The sequence below is a fragment of the Rhinolophus sinicus genome, chromosome X, assembly GCF_036562045.2.
Source record: "Rhinolophus sinicus isolate RSC01 chromosome X, ASM3656204v1, whole genome shotgun sequence".
Taxonomy (NCBI): Eukaryota; Metazoa; Chordata; class Mammalia; order Chiroptera; family Rhinolophidae; genus Rhinolophus; species Rhinolophus sinicus.
This window is the reverse complement of record NC_133768.1, coordinates 12,050,093-12,066,464: the sequence shown is the minus strand read 5'-3', so window position 1 is coordinate 12,066,464 and position 16,372 is coordinate 12,050,093. Positions and strand designations below refer to the sequence as shown.

The following is a 16,372-nucleotide window of genomic DNA, read 5'->3' as shown; positions in this document are numbered from 1 at the left end:
AAAAAAAAATACGGACATCCATTAGGTGCTAGGCACAACGCTCAGTACCACGGCTCGTAACAAATCTATCATTTTATAGTCCTTTATCGTTCAACTCAAATTTATTAGTTGTGCTATATACCAGGCAGTGAACAAGGTTGGAATGGAAAAATGAATACAATTCAAGATGCGCTAAACAGAGGTTAATGGGCATGTGGGTGAAAGAGATTCGTTCTTACAGAGTTTGAGGGTGAGGCTTCACAGATGTGACATTTGAGAGGAAGGACATGTCAGGCAGAGTAGGTCGTCAGCAAGGCTAAACTGGAACCCCGGCGGCTGTGTGTGTGTGGGTTCTCCGTATGAAGGAAGCGGGATTTCGAAGATGAGGTGCTGTCTGGGCTTTTCAGCAGAGAATGGACATCAGGTCCTCAGCACTGAGGATGGGCGAGGTAAGCCCTGGGTAGAGACACTTGTACAGCTTGGGGTGAAACGTGTCTAGGGATGTAGCAGAAGGGAAAAAGGAGCCGGATTCCGGACAGTTTTGAGCCAGAATAACTGCAAAAGGCCCGAGCTCCAAGACAGAGCTGACTTGTTTTCCCCCGAGTTGCAGCACTCCTCTCCCTTCACCGTAATCACCAACCGTCACGCCTCCCTGTCCCACCCTCTTGGGGCACGGAGAGTTATCCGAACTCGCACTTGGCTCTTCGCAGTCCAGACCTTCCCTACCCCACACAGCGGGGTCGACAAAAAGCACCGGGGGGGGGGGGGTCGACAAAGGGCGCCGCGGAACGCTGTCTTCCCGCCGCCCAGACAGCCAGGGAAGCCCACCGCGCGTCTCGAAGGCACACCCAAAAGTGCGCAGGCGCGCCGGCCCCCCGCAGCCGCTTCCGGGTCACGTGGCCTGGCTTCCGGTCCAGACCACCCCTCTTGGTAGAGACGCGGCCAATCGGCTTCCTCGGGCTGCGCGGTCAGCTATGCTGCCTTCAGGGCCGTTGGCGACATCCGAGCTACTTCCCGCGCGTCTCCCAGCCCGCCCCTCCGCTCGCTGCAGCCCCGGCTCCTCCCTCGTCCGGCCCCCGGGGCGGGGTCTGTCGGCTCTCCCTCCCCTCGCCGCCTAAGCCTTCCCTTCGCTAACCGGGTCCCCTCCCCACAAGCAACACGGCTTCTCTTCCACAGCTCAGCGACAGGGGCTTCCCCTCAGCCTCAGCCTCGGCCGTTGCCGCCGCCGGCCGAGCCTCGCCGCATCCGCGGCCTGCGGCCGCCGTAAGTCCCAAAAGGCGCACAGGAGCGCCGGGGACGGGGAGTGGGGTGGGAGGGTTGGGCGCGCCCCCAGCCGCCCCGCGAGCGCCCCAACGACCCCACCCCGCGCCCGCCTGGTCCGCCACTGGGGCGCGGCGCCGGGCAACTCACTTTTCTCGGCGTCCGCGCCCCAGGATGAGGGGGCCAGTCACGGACGCTGCAGTGGCCCCGCGGCACCTGTGGTTCCGGAATCCCCTCAAGTTTTGCGGGGCATTTTCGGGAGGGGTCCGGGGGCGGGGGCGGGGGCGGGCGAGGACCCTTGGCGCTCGCTGCGCGGCGGCGGATGCCATTGTCTGCTCCGCTCCTTTTCTGTCACCTCGCCTGGGCTCGGTCAGTGATGGAGTGCGGCCCCGTGGGGCGGTGGGGAGGCACCGGAGACGGCCGGTCCGAGGAACGCTGGCCCCGAGCCCGCTCCGTGGCTGAACCCATTGTTTTTAATACCAATCTCGAGGAATTGAGGTGGCCTGTGATTTGCGGCAAAATCAAAGCATTAGTTTTTAACAAGAGGGAATGGATACTTGTGCCTTGCAACCGAGTATCGTCCCATATTAGCATATCATTTGTTTTGAAGAGTGAATTATTTATTTGTCCTATAAAGTGGTAGGGAGAGGGATACAGGACCCTGCTAGAGACAGCCTTGAAGCCGATACTCCTTTCGAAAGCAAACCCCCACCCCTCCTGGTCACCGAGATCCTGGAATACTGGTCTATTTTCCAACTTCTGATAACGGGTTTGCATTAAACGTTGTCCAGTTCATGCTTTACTTGCCGTCCCCTTCGAATGCCGCTATTTTAACAGGACTTGTATGGGAGGCACTTTGATATCACGAATATTGTTCGTTAATTTTGTGGCAGTGAAGCGTTTTAAGTGAGGTGTAATAAGCCAATTTTAACTTTAGTAAAGTTAAATTGCCGCATCATAAATTTCTAAATGTCTTGCTGATGCCTGTTTGGATTAATGCAAAAAGCGGCAATAATTTCTTAGCGAGATGTAGGGCCCATTTTATTCTAAATTGGTTGTGTAAATTCTTCCACCCCCATGTTCAAATTCAAGATGGTGTGGTGAATATTAAGAATCATGCTGGAATCTTATTTTCAATAACACTATTAAAGGAACTTACAATAGTTAAAAGAAAAAAAATACCTGTCTGGATACTACTTTTAAATTACCTTTGTAGAAACAATGCTTATCTGTTTGCGGTTGAGAAGACCAGTTGAATTACAAGCTTTTCTTAAAGATTAAACATGTAGATTAGTCAACAGATTTTATATACAAAATAATTTTAAGTGTAAAATACACTAGAATTCAGCATCCATTCCATCTGTAAATACTATGGTTTTTTTTTTTTTTTTAATGAAGTGTTTCGTGTAATGTCTCTGAATGTGTGTAACTCTTATTTTGGCTTTTTAAAGGTTTATATTCTCTTTCATAATATTACATTGCCACTTCTTTATGATGTGCATATTTATGTTGGAATTTTTAAAAAGATGAGAAGAGACACTTAAAAATTAGGCTTTTATTAAGAAAAAGGTGCGTTTATGGGATGTTTTTTCTTGGTTAATATTTTAGGTCTTGTTTTGCTTAAAACATGTAAGCATAAACTGAAGAGAGCATTCTAAGTGATAGTAGTCTGTCTACACATAATTCATCCTGGAACTAGAACAGCCTCAGGGTAAATCTCCTTTTTCTTTCAAATGCACCTAAACCAGTTGATGTCAACAATTCTTTTTTGATGCACATCGAGAGTGTGGAATATAATATAGCACAGGTAGACAATAGTTTCTTAAATTGCAAGTTAATCTTTTTCAAAATTTTCACTCCAAGTTAATGCCTGTGTTTTTGTTCTACTGACTCCAAACTTACGTGGAACAGGGTGGAGTGGGGAGATTTGCATTTGGTGGGAAGATCTTTGTACAAGAATTTCTTGCTACTTTAACTGGCTTATAATTGTTGATGGCTACTAATCATTTGTCAGTTAAACACCCTGCCCTCCCAAAGCTTCTCTATGAAACATGTTATCTTAATCTTAACTTTATTGTATCAAAGTATTGCATGTAATTTTGTTTCTATTTATCTTAACAGATGCAGTTTATGTTGCTTTTTAGTCGTCAGGGAAAGCTTCGACTGCAGAAATGGTATGTCCCACTATCAGACAAAGAGAAGAAAAAGATCACAAGAGAACTTGTTCAAACCGTTTTAGCTCGGAAACCTAAAATGTGCAGCTTTCTTGAGTGGCGAGATCTGAAGATTGTTTACAAGAGGTATAATTTTTATTTCTCAGAAAGGTGAAATAGCAGAATCAAATGTGTTTGGTCATTTGTAATGTGGAAATTGCAGGCTTTTGAGAGATGACATTTATAAATAAGGATTAAGAAAGATTTAGATGAAAACGGTTTTTGGTTAAAGCTTTGTATTTTTAAAATAACTGTTTTGATTGATTACCCAGGCTAAAATGATAAAATCACGGAAGTTGTTTTAAAACTAATTATATAATTAAAGCATAAATGATTATTCATGCTTAATCATCTTTTTAGAAAAATTCAATGAATTCATTCCTTTGCAAGGGAAAATAGGATCAGTATTTTAAATTGTGTGAGTAATTCTCTAAATTTAGACAAGCATTCACCCCCCTCTCCCTTTCCCCCAAAATCTATAAAGTAATGGGTGATAATTGACATGCCCTTTATCTGACTTTTAGAGTCTTATTTATAAACACCTTGGATACATAGACCATTTCAGTCATATAGATGTTTAAAAATTTTGTGCATACACAGGATCTCCTTGTTAGTAGTGTTTAATTTGAAGTAACACTTGTTGCTGTGGTGGAGGTGTGATTAGATCTGATAATTTTGCCAAGAATAGATTTAAAACTTTTAATGTTGCAGAATGATTCATAGATATGCTTTGAACACTAAGCGTTTTTAGAAATGCTATATATCTTTATTAGTATCTGAACTCTTTTAATACCTTAAAATAAATGTCTCAAGATTGTCCTAATCAGGTTAAAATAAAAATAATTACTTTGTTTCTTCGCCATTTCTGTTCCCTTACGAATAATTTATTGTATGATGCCAGGGTTTCCGCTTAGGAAAAATTCTCTTCTGTGGGGGATGTGCAGGGAACTAACAGTATGAGCTGTCAGGAGGATTAAAGAGAAATCTGGGTTTTACCTCAGCTTCCCTGTATTCTACTCCAAGTATAAATGGGGTTTATTGGGTGGGGGGGGAGATGGCAGAGAAAGTCATGGAGATTATGGGTCATAAAGAATTTTTTAAATACCCTAGACTCCTCTTTACAATAGAATGAATTTAGTCATTTTTGGGTGGTTTTGTATCCAGTGTTTGGTTTAGTACTTGTTGAGAAAAATCAGAAAAATCGTAGCATTTTAGAGCTGGGAGATGTCTTAGGATAATCTAGTTAAGGGATTTTTTTTTTTTTTTTTAATTGAGGTAAGATTGGTATATAACATACTACTTTTCAAGTGTTTTTTTTTTTTTTTAAGCTTTTTGCACCAACAATAGAACCTTAAATGAAACAAGTGGAAGTGGAGGTGCTCTTGCGAAATCAAAATTGGGATCCTGTACCCCTACTCAATTGGCCTCTACCCTCTGCATAGGAGATGGTTCCTGAATTTGAAAACCGCTCGTTTATTAAAAAACCGAGAATTTGGGAGAAGTGACTTGTCCAAGGTCATATGCTAGTTAGTGACTGACAGGAGCTAGAACTCAAATCTTAAGCATGGAGACAAAGATTTTAAACGGGGACAAAAAGAGCAGATTTGCCGTTCTTAACAGATCCTTGTAATTGGAGAATGGGTGGGGGAAGGGCCGAGACAGGCACCTGAGGGATCTGTTAGGAGATTGCATGCATTATAATGAGTTCCTGAAGGAAGACCTCACTGTGGGCTCAGCAGGTGGAAAGAGCTGTTAGCCAGCTAAGTTTTATAAGACTTGGTCACTGCTGGAAGTGAGAAGTGCAGTGAAAGAAGGGGAGGAGTGGAAGGAAACCACATTTCTGGGGGGTGAATGGTGAGCTAGTAAAGATAACTTTGAGATGCTTCGTTTTCTGGGGGTGGGCATAGACATGGAAGTCCGGGGAGGGGATTAGGCATAAAGTGTTAGATCCCCAACATTCAGGCTGCAGGCAAGAGAGAGGATAAGTACAAGGTCAGTAACTTCGGGGAAGAGGAGTTTCAAAAATAATGTTACCAGTGCCAAATGTTGCATTAAATTCAATTAAAGTGAAGAAAGAATCTATTACATTTTACAGTGAGCATTTCATAAAATGTCCTTTGTCGGAACATTTTCAGTTGAATAGTAGAGACAGAACTCTCGAAGAAATGGGGTGAAGTGTGAGGATGTGGAGACATTTAAACAGAGGTGTAGACTATTTGGGGAGCTTTGCTGTGAAGGACAGAAGAGGTAGTAACCACCCATTGACATCAGAGTGCGGGACAAAAAGGTGTGAGAGGCTTAAGCTTATTTCTAGATAGGGGAAGGAGTCCCCCGTGTGGAGGAGGAAAATATCAGCAAGGGAATCAATCCCATGGAATCGGAAGGAAATGGCCTGTTAAAAGGAAGGAAAGAAAGCACTAGTCCGTGTTCCTGTACACAGCATTGAGCCCACCCATGTTGGCTGGCTTTTTCTTTTTAAGGGCTATAAAGGGCAATCTAACATGACTCTGATACTTGTGTTAATTAAACCCCTATAAAACAGCTTTATTAAGATAAAATTCGCATACAAAAGTTAGAATTTATAGTCAGTATTTCTGTGTATCCCCCCCATTTCATACTGAAAAGCTCATCTGTTGTACTTAGAACATATTTTTTGTTGATATAAGCAGGTGATTATTTTTCCCTAGTCCAGTTTGAAGAGAGGACCTTTTAAGCAAAAGAATTACCGCTTAGCTCCTGAGAAATTCTGAATTAGCACTTTTGCTGTTCGGATCAGCAAGTGATCTTTGTGTTCTTTCTGGAACATTTTGCATAAGATAATATAGCTGGAAAGACAGACTGAAAGTCTGGGGATTTGAGTTCTATATCATTTGTACCATTAGCTAGTTTCGTGACTTTGAGCAAGTCATTTGGCCTTTGTTTCTTCATCTCTAAAATGCTCTTGAAGAAGATCCCTTGAAGACAGAATGCCGCATGCTTTTTGTTTTTGGTTCCCATTTTATGCAGCATGTTACGGAAGCACTGGATTAAAGTCTTAAAAAATACGTACATCTCCAAATTACTAACTTGAGAATTTGTCGAAGAGTACTATGTTGATTTTCTTTACTAACAAAAGAATTTTTAATGACATACCAGTGGGTATTGAGAACAGTTGCATTCACCCACAGTCAGCTGATATTTAGCTGACAGCAGAGAAGTCATGTGTTTTGAACATAAGAATAGGCACTTTTAGATGTTCTCTGAGTGCCAGTAATTAGAGTAAGCCTTAATCCACTCTGCTAAAAATAACCAAACATACCTTCTTACTAGTCTATTAATTTTACTTCAGATTTAGACTTACAAATATGCACTAAGAGAACAAAATGAGCTCATTGAATTTTTAAAATCCATTTGGTTCTAAAAATAAGAAGTACACTTCAGGTTCTCTTGGTTATCTTTTACTACATCAGTATAACAATTTTTATCTCTCCTTCTTTAAAGCTGTTAAAAGATTGCTTTGAATATATTTTAATGTTTTCCAGGTGCAGGATTACTTTATTTAATACAGTTCCTGGCTATAGTTTTTAAATATAAAACTTGGGCTCTAGTGTCAAATTGCTGTTGCTGGGGAGGTTGCTCAATTAAGCCTGAGTATTGTGTAATAATGGTATCTCTCTGGAAGGGTTGTAAGGATTAAAATGGTAGAATATGCAAAAGCCTTAGCTAGTATTCAGTACCTCAGTCAGTGAGGACTCAGTTAATGCTACCTGTTATTATGCTTCTGTTTCTTCCCTAAGCTTTCTGGAAAGTGGTGCCTTATAATCCTGAATAACTAAATGTTCACTTACAATGAAGAATTCATTTAATTTGATGGCTATTTTTCCATTCTGAGAGCAAACATTTAGATATGCGTTGCGGGGGTTTTAAAAATATTACTGGTATAGGGGTGTGGCTGGTTAGCTCAGGTGGTTAGAGCGTGGTGCTAATAACACCAAGGTTGCCGGTTCGGTCCCCACGTGGGCCACTGTGAGCTATGCCCTCCTTAAAAAAAAAAAAATCACTTGGTGCTTAGACACATCAGTCCTGATGATATTTAAATTAAGATTTCCGAATAATTTGTACAATTTAGGACCTTTGACTAGTGTTTAAGTGCTATTTATCTGTAAGTAGAGGCAGTACCATGGATAAGGAACAAGAATGGTTTCAAGCATTAGATTGCTTAACAGTAGCGTCAAAGAAATCTTGAAATTAAGAGGAATTTTACCCAAAACTGATTATTAGTGAATTCTTTCTAGTGGAATTATTTAGCACTCTGTTCATGTTAGCTAGTCATGTCTGGTTTTTAATCTACCATTTTTAATGTCAGTCCCTTTAATGTTTAGTTTTCTTAATTCAGGGAATCTTATGTGTCATTTGTGTCAATTTCCCCAAATTCAGAACTCTTATTTCATGAACATGGGTTAGGGAGGATGGAGAGTTGTAATATCCAATTGCCTTTTAAACAGATAAACAAAAACATAGGGTATTGCTGGGAAGGAGGAAGCACTTTGTTCAAGTTGGAGGTCCTTCATGGTAATAAACGAATGCATTTGAATGCCTCCTCTCTAAGACTGAAGGAGACCCACGATTTTAAATAACTTACTGAATGTAGAAATCAGGTAGAATGGGCACAGCAAAAAGTCATGCTGTGTATGATGAGGGAGTCCATGGTGGGAGATGGAAAAAGGTCTGGAGATTAGGTTTCTTGTCCCAGTATAACAAGTTGGCAGGCCCTGTACTCTTGGGCCTCAGATTTTTGTTTTTGTTTTTTCTTCCATTATCAAGGAGGATAGTGTTTGCTGTTGGAAAGATCAAATAAGATGAAATGTTTTTGATAATATTGAAATTAGTAGACTGTTGTGAAAATACTAGTTATTCTCATGCTGAACAGCAGGAATTCATTGAATTCCAAAACTTAGATTGTGTGTGTGTGTATGTGTATAGTCTTACGTTAATGTTATGGGCATTATGAGCATTCTTATCTTGTATATCCTTTTCCATTAATGCTATGAGCAGTAACTGCCCATTGTGTTTTCTAGAAATCACTTAAGTGCTCCTCAGTGAAAATTACAATTTCAATTGAAATTAGTTTAGAATGTCTTAGGTTTTTATTTTGTTTCTTTTAAAAGCCTTAAATACACTTAAACTGATTGAAAAATGCTCCTTTACTCTTCCTCAAAGGACTTGGTCATCATTTGCTATGCCTCGAAGATTGTGTATTGATAAGTTTTAGCTTTCTTGGGTTAAGTATAACCATCTGCTAGAATCCTAATTTGGGGAAAAATACAAGTTTTCCAACCTTATTCCTTCTTCAAGGGTGAGTAATCTAAACTTCAGTTTGACAGGGTAGAATTTGAAAAATTGGAGGGCAGTTCTCAGTTTTCCCTGTTTTCTTTCTTTAACTTCTGTAATAACTTGAAATTGTTGTTATTTTCTTGGGGATTATTCCACAATCTAGAAACCTCCTTTTTAAAAATAATTCTACCATGTTTCCCCAAAAATAAGACCTAGCCAGACCATCAGCTCTAATGTGTCTTTTGGAGCAAAAATTAATGTTAAGATCTGGTATTATTATTTTGTATTGTATTATATTATATTATATTATATTATATTATATTATATTATATTATATTATATTATATTATATTATAAAGACTGGGTCTTATATTATAATAAAATAAGATCAGGTCTTATCTTAATTTTTGCTCCAAAAGATGCATTAGAGCTGGTTGTCTGGCTAGGTCTTATTTTTGGGGAAACACGGTATGCTGTGAGAAGTCAAGATAGTAGTTACCCTTGGGGATGGGAAAGGCTAGGAGAAGGGCTTCAGAGATTCAGTAATCTGTTTCTTGATCCAGGTGCTCGTACATGGGTGGGTTCACTTGGAAAACTCATTGAGCTATACATTTATGACTTGAATTCTTCTCTGTGTGTATATGATGTGTGATCACAATATGGTGAATGTTTAAATAAAAAAAAAATTATTGCAGTAAAAGACACATTGCCATTAACCACCCTCAAAATACTCCCCCTTGCTTCGAACACACTTGTTCTATTGTTCTTGCCACTTTCTGAAGCAGTTCTGGAAGTTTTCTTTCATGAGTGTCTTTAGTTGCGCTGTCGTGGCTGCCTTGATGTCCTGAATTGATTAAAAACATTTACCTTTCATGGTCATTTTGACTTTGGGGAAGAGCCAGAAGTTACATGGTGCCAGATCCGGTAAATAAGGTGGATGAGGACACACCGTAATGTGTGTGTTTTTTTTTTTTTAACTTAAAGGAAACACATCAGTTAACTTAAACTTTTTTTTTTTTTTTTTTTAATTTTATTGCGGAATATTGGGGAACAGTGTGTTTCTCCAGGGCCCATCAGTTCCAAGTCATTGTCCTTCCATCTAGTTGTGGAGGGCACAGCTCAGCTCCAAGTCCAGTCACTGTTTTCAATCTTTAGTTGCAGGGGGCTCAGCCCACCATCCCATGGAAGGAATTGAACCAGCAACCTTGTTGGTAAGAGCTCGTGCCCTAACCAACTGAGCCATCTGGCGGTGCCCCTCCAGGAGCTCAGCAGCAGCTCAGCTCAAGTCGTTGTCTTCAATCTAGTTGTGGAGGGTGCAGCTCACTGGCCCATGTGGGAATCAAACCGGCAACCCTGTTGTTAAGAGCTCGCGCTCTAACCAGCTGAGCCATCCGGTCGCCCCCTGTAATGTTTTTATGTGATAGAAATTGCTGTACCAGAAGCGACGTGTGACACAGAGCCTTTCCATTGTGATCACAAAATACGGTGAATGCTGCTGCTGAGTGCCATCCAATGGAAAGGCAGGGATCTTCAATGTGGGAGGCGGTATGTCAAACCTTAGTAACTGTGTGTGACAAGTTTCAACTTGTTTGGTGCAGTCAGTCAGGTGTGAGCTACGGTTGAGAGAAGGTGTGTTTTCAAGTGTGCCATAAATCATCCTCCATCATGATAACACTCCGTGTCACACATCGCTTCTGGTATATGGCACTTTCTGTCAAATAAAAACATTACGATGTGTCCTCATCCACCTTATTCACTGGATCTGGCATGATGTAACTTCTAGCTCTTCCCAAAGTCAAAATGACCATAAAAGGTAACCGTTTTGAATCTATTCAGGTCATCAAGGCAGCCACAACAGCACAACTAAACACACTCACAAAAGAGGACTTCCAGAACTGCTTCAGAAAGTGGCAAGAACAATGGGATAAATGTGTTCGAAACAAGGAGGGTGTATTTTGAGGGGGGTTAATGACAATGTATCTTTTACTGTAATAAAAAATTTGTTAAACATTCACCGTACCTTTTGATCACACCTCATATTACACTTAAATAAAACATTCCAGAACATTGATTTCATGTTGACGATATCTTCAATAAGTCCTTCAGTTGGAGAGTTTACTTTCTTCCCTGTTTACTTGTAGTTTGAATTAGTCATGTAGTGCCTTTTGTTTTTATTAAGTAAACTTCAGAACAACTTGGGTCAGCTATGTTTTGGAATCTATATAGAAAAGAGCCTGAAAGGAGGAAGAGCAAAATAGTCTTTCTAGATGGTGTGATTGAGTGATTATTTGGTTTCTTTTTTGTATGCTAATACTTTTCAAAATTTCTGTTGTACATATACTACTTTTGTAATCTAGGAGAAAAATAATCTGTACTGTTGTAAAAGAGGAAGCAAACTGTATAAGCATGGGGTCTTTCACAATAGGATATGAAAATATGTTTAGGAACCATGATTATAAGGTAAAATTTTTTTCACATTTGTTTTTTATCACAGATATGCTAGTCTGTATTTTTGCTGTGCTATTGAGGATCAGGACAATGAACTAATTACCCTGGAAATAATTCATCGTTACGTGGAATTACTTGACAAGTATTTTGGCAGTGTGAGTAGTATTTTGTTTTAGAGAATTAAATGCCATAGTTTTTAAAAAATCTTTTCTGTAACAAGTTTATTATTTGATTGTCTTGGAGATTCTTACTATTTGATAGTAACTGTGGGAAAGGGAAGGAATAACTCTATTTCTTGTCAGTGTGCCTAGTCAGTTAATTGATAAAATTACTTGACCCCATAGACCTATTCATTTAATTATGTTGGTGAGAATGAGGTTTAAAATAGTGGAATAGAAAGGAGTCCAGCTGCAAGGATTAATATTCTGGAAATGCTTTGTAGAATTTAGATTTGGTTAGCAATTACAATAATCATGTTACCCAGGAATTATGTATTTTAAAAGATCATTTTTTACAAGTAGAAAAGTTGCCCATGTTGGGAGCTTGCATAGTTGGGTCTTACTTACCTTGTAGGCATTGTGTTTTCAAGTACAGTAGTATCTCGGTTTTCGAACGTCTCCATTGACGAGCATTTTGGTTTACGAACGTTGTAAACCTGGAAGTAAATGCTTTGGTTTTCGAACACGCCTCCAAAGTCGAACACGTCCCATGGCTTCCGCTCAGTACAAGATCCTGAGGCCTAGCTGTCGGCTGTTTTTTGAATGTTTCAGAACTCGAACGGTCTTCCGGAACGGATTACATTCCAAAACCGATGTACCACTGTACATGAGATTTGAAAATTAAGCTGATTAAATCAATGATGCTTAGTTAGCAAGACTGCCATTTTTAGAAAGAATTAAGATGGATTCACTCTGAGTAGATTTTATTCACTACCTGATAGTTGATAAGTATCTTTTGGTTTCTTCAGTTTTAACATTATTATTATTGTTATTGTTATTATTTTTTGTTTTTCAGGTGTGTGAACTTGATATCATCTTTAATTTTGAGAAGGCTTATTTTATTTTGGATGAGTTTCTTTTGGGAGGGGAAGTTCAGGAAACATCCAAGAAAAATGTCCTTAAAGCAATTGAGCAGGCTGATCTACTGCAGGAGGTAAGCTACTTGGAGTTCTCTTGACTAGATACTAGCATGCTTTGCTCTTGCTAGGAAGTTTCAGTCATCTTTCATTCTTACAGTTTCAGAAATTACTCTGAAGCATGCTTGGCATGTAGTGTCCATGTGCAGTTTATTGATTGAAGTATGTGTCGGTCACGTCACCTCAGTTATCTATGAATAGGTCATTTACTTTGAAGATGGTCTGTCATATTGATGGCCCATCTTGGACCTCAAAACACTAAAATCTAAACCTTTACAGGACAAACTAAGAAGGAAAACGATTGATCAAAAGTAACAGTAATTTGAGAACTCTCCATCCATTATTCTGAATTACTTAAGATAACCCCTTTTCTCATTAATGTAGGTAGATAATCAGGAGTTGACTGAGATTATGGCATTTTCATTCCAAATTGGTTCATAATTTATTTTCACCTCATGTCCATTAAGTGCAAACGTAGCCAAGCAAATGATAGGGTTGTAATTACACTTTTTGTAGAACCCTCTAGTTTTGTGTTAAGAAAACTAACTAAAAAGTATTTGTATTTCTTTTTGCTCTTCTTAGATAACAAACCATGTTCTGTCAAGGGACTACATTCTTATCTTGCCTTGGTATCACCAGAGCCATTAATAAGCCCCCTTTCCCTTTCTAATTTCTAAAGTTGTTCTGGGTTAATTGTATATTTGATGCTTCTGTACCTTTGATTTCTGAAGTTTAAAATTTCATAGTGAAGGCTACCTTTTTCTAAAAACTTAATGATACCTTAATTCAAATACCAAGTTGAATTATACTTTAGTGATAATTGTGGTTTTTATCAAACAAAAAGCTTGTAGCACAAGAAGGGACTGGTCAATATAAAAATAGAGTATGTTTTCATTAAGGTAATTGCCTTTATTATTTTTTTATTAAAGCTTGAAATCTTTTTTGTTTTTAAATTTCACTCATCCCTACACTCCCCTCCCCCTTTGCAACCGTCAGCTTGTTCTCTATCTATGGCTCTTTTTCTGTTTTGTTTTGCTTAACTCCATTTTTTAAAAGCATTTCTTTTACAACAGAAATGTGAACTAAGAAGAAAAGTCTTTGCAACCGTCAGCTTGTTCTTTATATCTGTGTCTCTTTTTCTGTTTTGTTTTGCTTAAATCCATTTTTTAAAAGCATTTCTTTTACAACAGAAATGTGAACTAAGAAGAAAAGTCTTTGCAACCGTCAGCTTGTTCTTTATATCTGTGTCTCTTTTTCTGTTTTGTTTTGCTTAAATCCATTTTTTTAAAGCATTTCTTTTACAACAGAAATGTGAACTAAGAAGAAAAGTAAATATTTTTCTCCGTTATAACTTCTTAGCCTTTGGCCTCTATAGGGAGAAGGGGTAGCTCTCCGTAATCCTTCTGCATCAGTCACTGACTGGGTCAGTTGTGAGGACTGTTCCAAGTTGGGATGACATCATCTGGGACATACATATATTAAATATGAGACAATGCATTGTACATTTAATGACAGGTGCCTGCAAAAGTGAAGCATTTTGTTGGTTGCCCTGATGCCACTCACTGTTCAGTAGTGAAGTGAGCACAGCCCCTTTTCATGTGCGTACAGTTTACCACGGTTGTTTATTGATTGCAAACATGTCATTGAAAAGAATTTTTTTTAACCTTAGGTGTGCTGATTACAAGCTCATAATCTACTTCGTAAAATTGGTTTTAAAGTTAGCACCTCCTTATTTTGCTTCACTAATCAAACTTTTCTAAAAATTAGGTCAAAACCAGGGTCAGGAATTGGGAATTTTTCATATTTGTCCCTTCCCTTTGATCAGTTTTGTATTTCATGATTATGGAACTATAGGCTGCATCAGATCCTGCTATTTCCTCCAAGTTATTTATCATTTCCTGATTAATTATATTTGGCTTAAAACATTTCTAAAGTTATTGAAGTTCAGCTTTTAATTTTAATATGTTTTTTCTGGAGAGTAATGTTTAGGGTACTGATAACTGCTTGTGTCTGGATTGTTTCTTTAAACTCTACTGAGAAATTGCTAGACTTTATAGTATGGCAAATAGTATACTAAGTTCAATTTATAACATGTATTATATTTAATGTACTAAGGGGTAAAAGGGTATTACAAGTCAATATTTATTTGTGAGAGACTGTGTGTGTTTGTGTGTCTGTCTCCTGTTGAAGTATTTTAATAGTAATGTCTCCCCTTTTCAAGTAGTATTTTTATATTTTTAATTGGGGAAAGTAGGAATGGAGAGAGAAGCATAGGATGTCTGTGGTCCCATGTCAAATTCTTATCCCACCTCAATCTAGTTAAAAAAAAATTGACTACTGTTAATCAGTTCCTTGTCTTTAGAAGAGAGCTTTGGGCCTATTTCTCACCTTTACATTGTTTTGTACATAAACCAAAATGATAGTACGTTAAGACATTTTCTATTCAGTGGTCCGAGTGAACCGTTTTTTCTTAATTTAACCATTCAGGTTTTGAGAAGGCAGAAGATGGTTGGTCCATTCTGAATTTCAGGTTAAGGCCTTTATGAAGCCAAGCTGTAGTCTGTATGGGTGGGGTAGTAAGGCTTCCGGTTAACAGGTTAACCTGTTATTCAGGTTATTCACCAACATACTATCAAAAGAAATCTAGGGATGACAAGGTGCTTGTTTCCTAAAATGGATTCATTTGTATGTTGATACGTGTTTACGTCTTGGAATATTTGGATATTTTGTTCCTATAATAATGGTGGAATGAGAAAAAGCAATTCTACAAGCTGCTAAAAAAGTTTTTGTTTGGACACCATGACGACAAAAAAGAACTATGATGATTATCAGCTAATGCTTACTGAGCACTTAGACATGAAGCATCTTATGCTAATTCTCAGGATGCCCTGAGAAAGGGTCATGAGCCGTTTTAACAAATGAAGTAAAGACTCTGTGAGGTGCCAGTGACTGGTCCGAGGTAGCAGCTGGCAAAACCAGGATTCCAAACCCAGATCTGCTAGACTCCAGAGCTGTGTGAAATCTTAATTGCTGTGCTCTGTCGTACTCCCCACCCCCCACTCGTGTGTTGTCTTGGTATGTATATTTTAAACATTCTGTTTTAGATACTAGCTTCTGTGTTTCTCAGTAATATAGAGAAAAAAATTCATCATTCTCCCGGAGGTCTTTCTGTATTGAAGAGAGTAGTTTCCTAAGGCTGATGCCATCTTTTACTTTTAAGATTGGAAATTTTCATTGTCCAAATTATTAATAGTTGAAAAATTTTAATTGGATATATAGATATAAGTAATATTTTTCAAATAATTTCTTAGTTGTTGGATTTATCAAAACACCTGGATCTTAAGTAGGTTTTTTGATGAATGTCAACTACAATTTTATATATATATGTGTATATATATGTGTATATATATACATATATATACACACATATACATACATACATATATACATATATATATTTATAGTTACAAGAAGCGGAGTACAGCATTAGGAATAGAGACAGTGGAAATGTAATGGCTGTGTGCAATGTCAGAGGGGTAGTAGATGGGGGGAGGGGGGTTGACACTGTGTGAGGGATATAAATGATAAACGTCTATTACATTGTTTTGTACACCTGAAACTAATAAAAAAAAGAAAAGAAAAAGAACTAAGTAGTTTTTTTGGTCTTATAATCTGGGGTATAGGATTCACTTAGTCTAGATCATGAAATGATTTTGCTTACAAAATTGTAAATATAGCTGTAAAAACATTTATAATAAATGCAGCCTTAAATTTGTAAAAGTCCTAATTAATTGATTTTAATCTAGTTTTTCATATACAGTTGACCCTTGAATAACACGGGTTTGAACTGTATGGGTCCACTTATATGCAGATTTTTAAAATACCTGTACTGTTTTCGATCTGCCATTGGGGTGTCCACGGATGTGGAAGGCCAACTGTATGCGTTGATCTACAACATTTTACGTAAGGAACTTGAGCATCCTCGGATTTTAGTATCCACGGGGGGTCTTGGAACCAATCCCGT

The 16,372-nt window shown here is 38.6% G+C and overlaps 1 protein-coding gene across 8 annotated transcripts in view; it reads left to right on the top strand.

Moving 5' to 3' along the window:
* The first annotated feature begins 276 nt into the window (after positions 1 to 276).
* Positions 277 to 16,372, top strand: part of AP1S2 (adaptor related protein complex 1 subunit sigma 2) — a 30,032-nt gene continuing 13,936 nt past the window's right edge. For 3 of the 8 annotated variants that reach the window (XM_074324337.1, XM_074324336.1, XM_074324338.1), the window contains exons 1-4: positions 1,105 to 1,242; positions 3,361 to 3,539; positions 11,260 to 11,368; positions 12,228 to 12,365. In XM_074324337.1, the coding sequence (XP_074180438.1) occupies positions 3,361 to 3,539; positions 11,260 to 11,368; positions 12,228 to 12,365 (426 nt within the window). In that variant the 5' untranslated portion in view covers positions 1,105 to 1,242. Of the gene's footprint in view, positions 429 to 986; positions 1,243 to 3,360; positions 3,540 to 11,259; positions 11,369 to 12,227; positions 12,366 to 16,372 lie in introns of those variants that run through there. The other 5 variants (XR_002138551.2, XM_074324335.1, XM_019746278.2 and 2 more) reach the window with 5 other exon arrangements.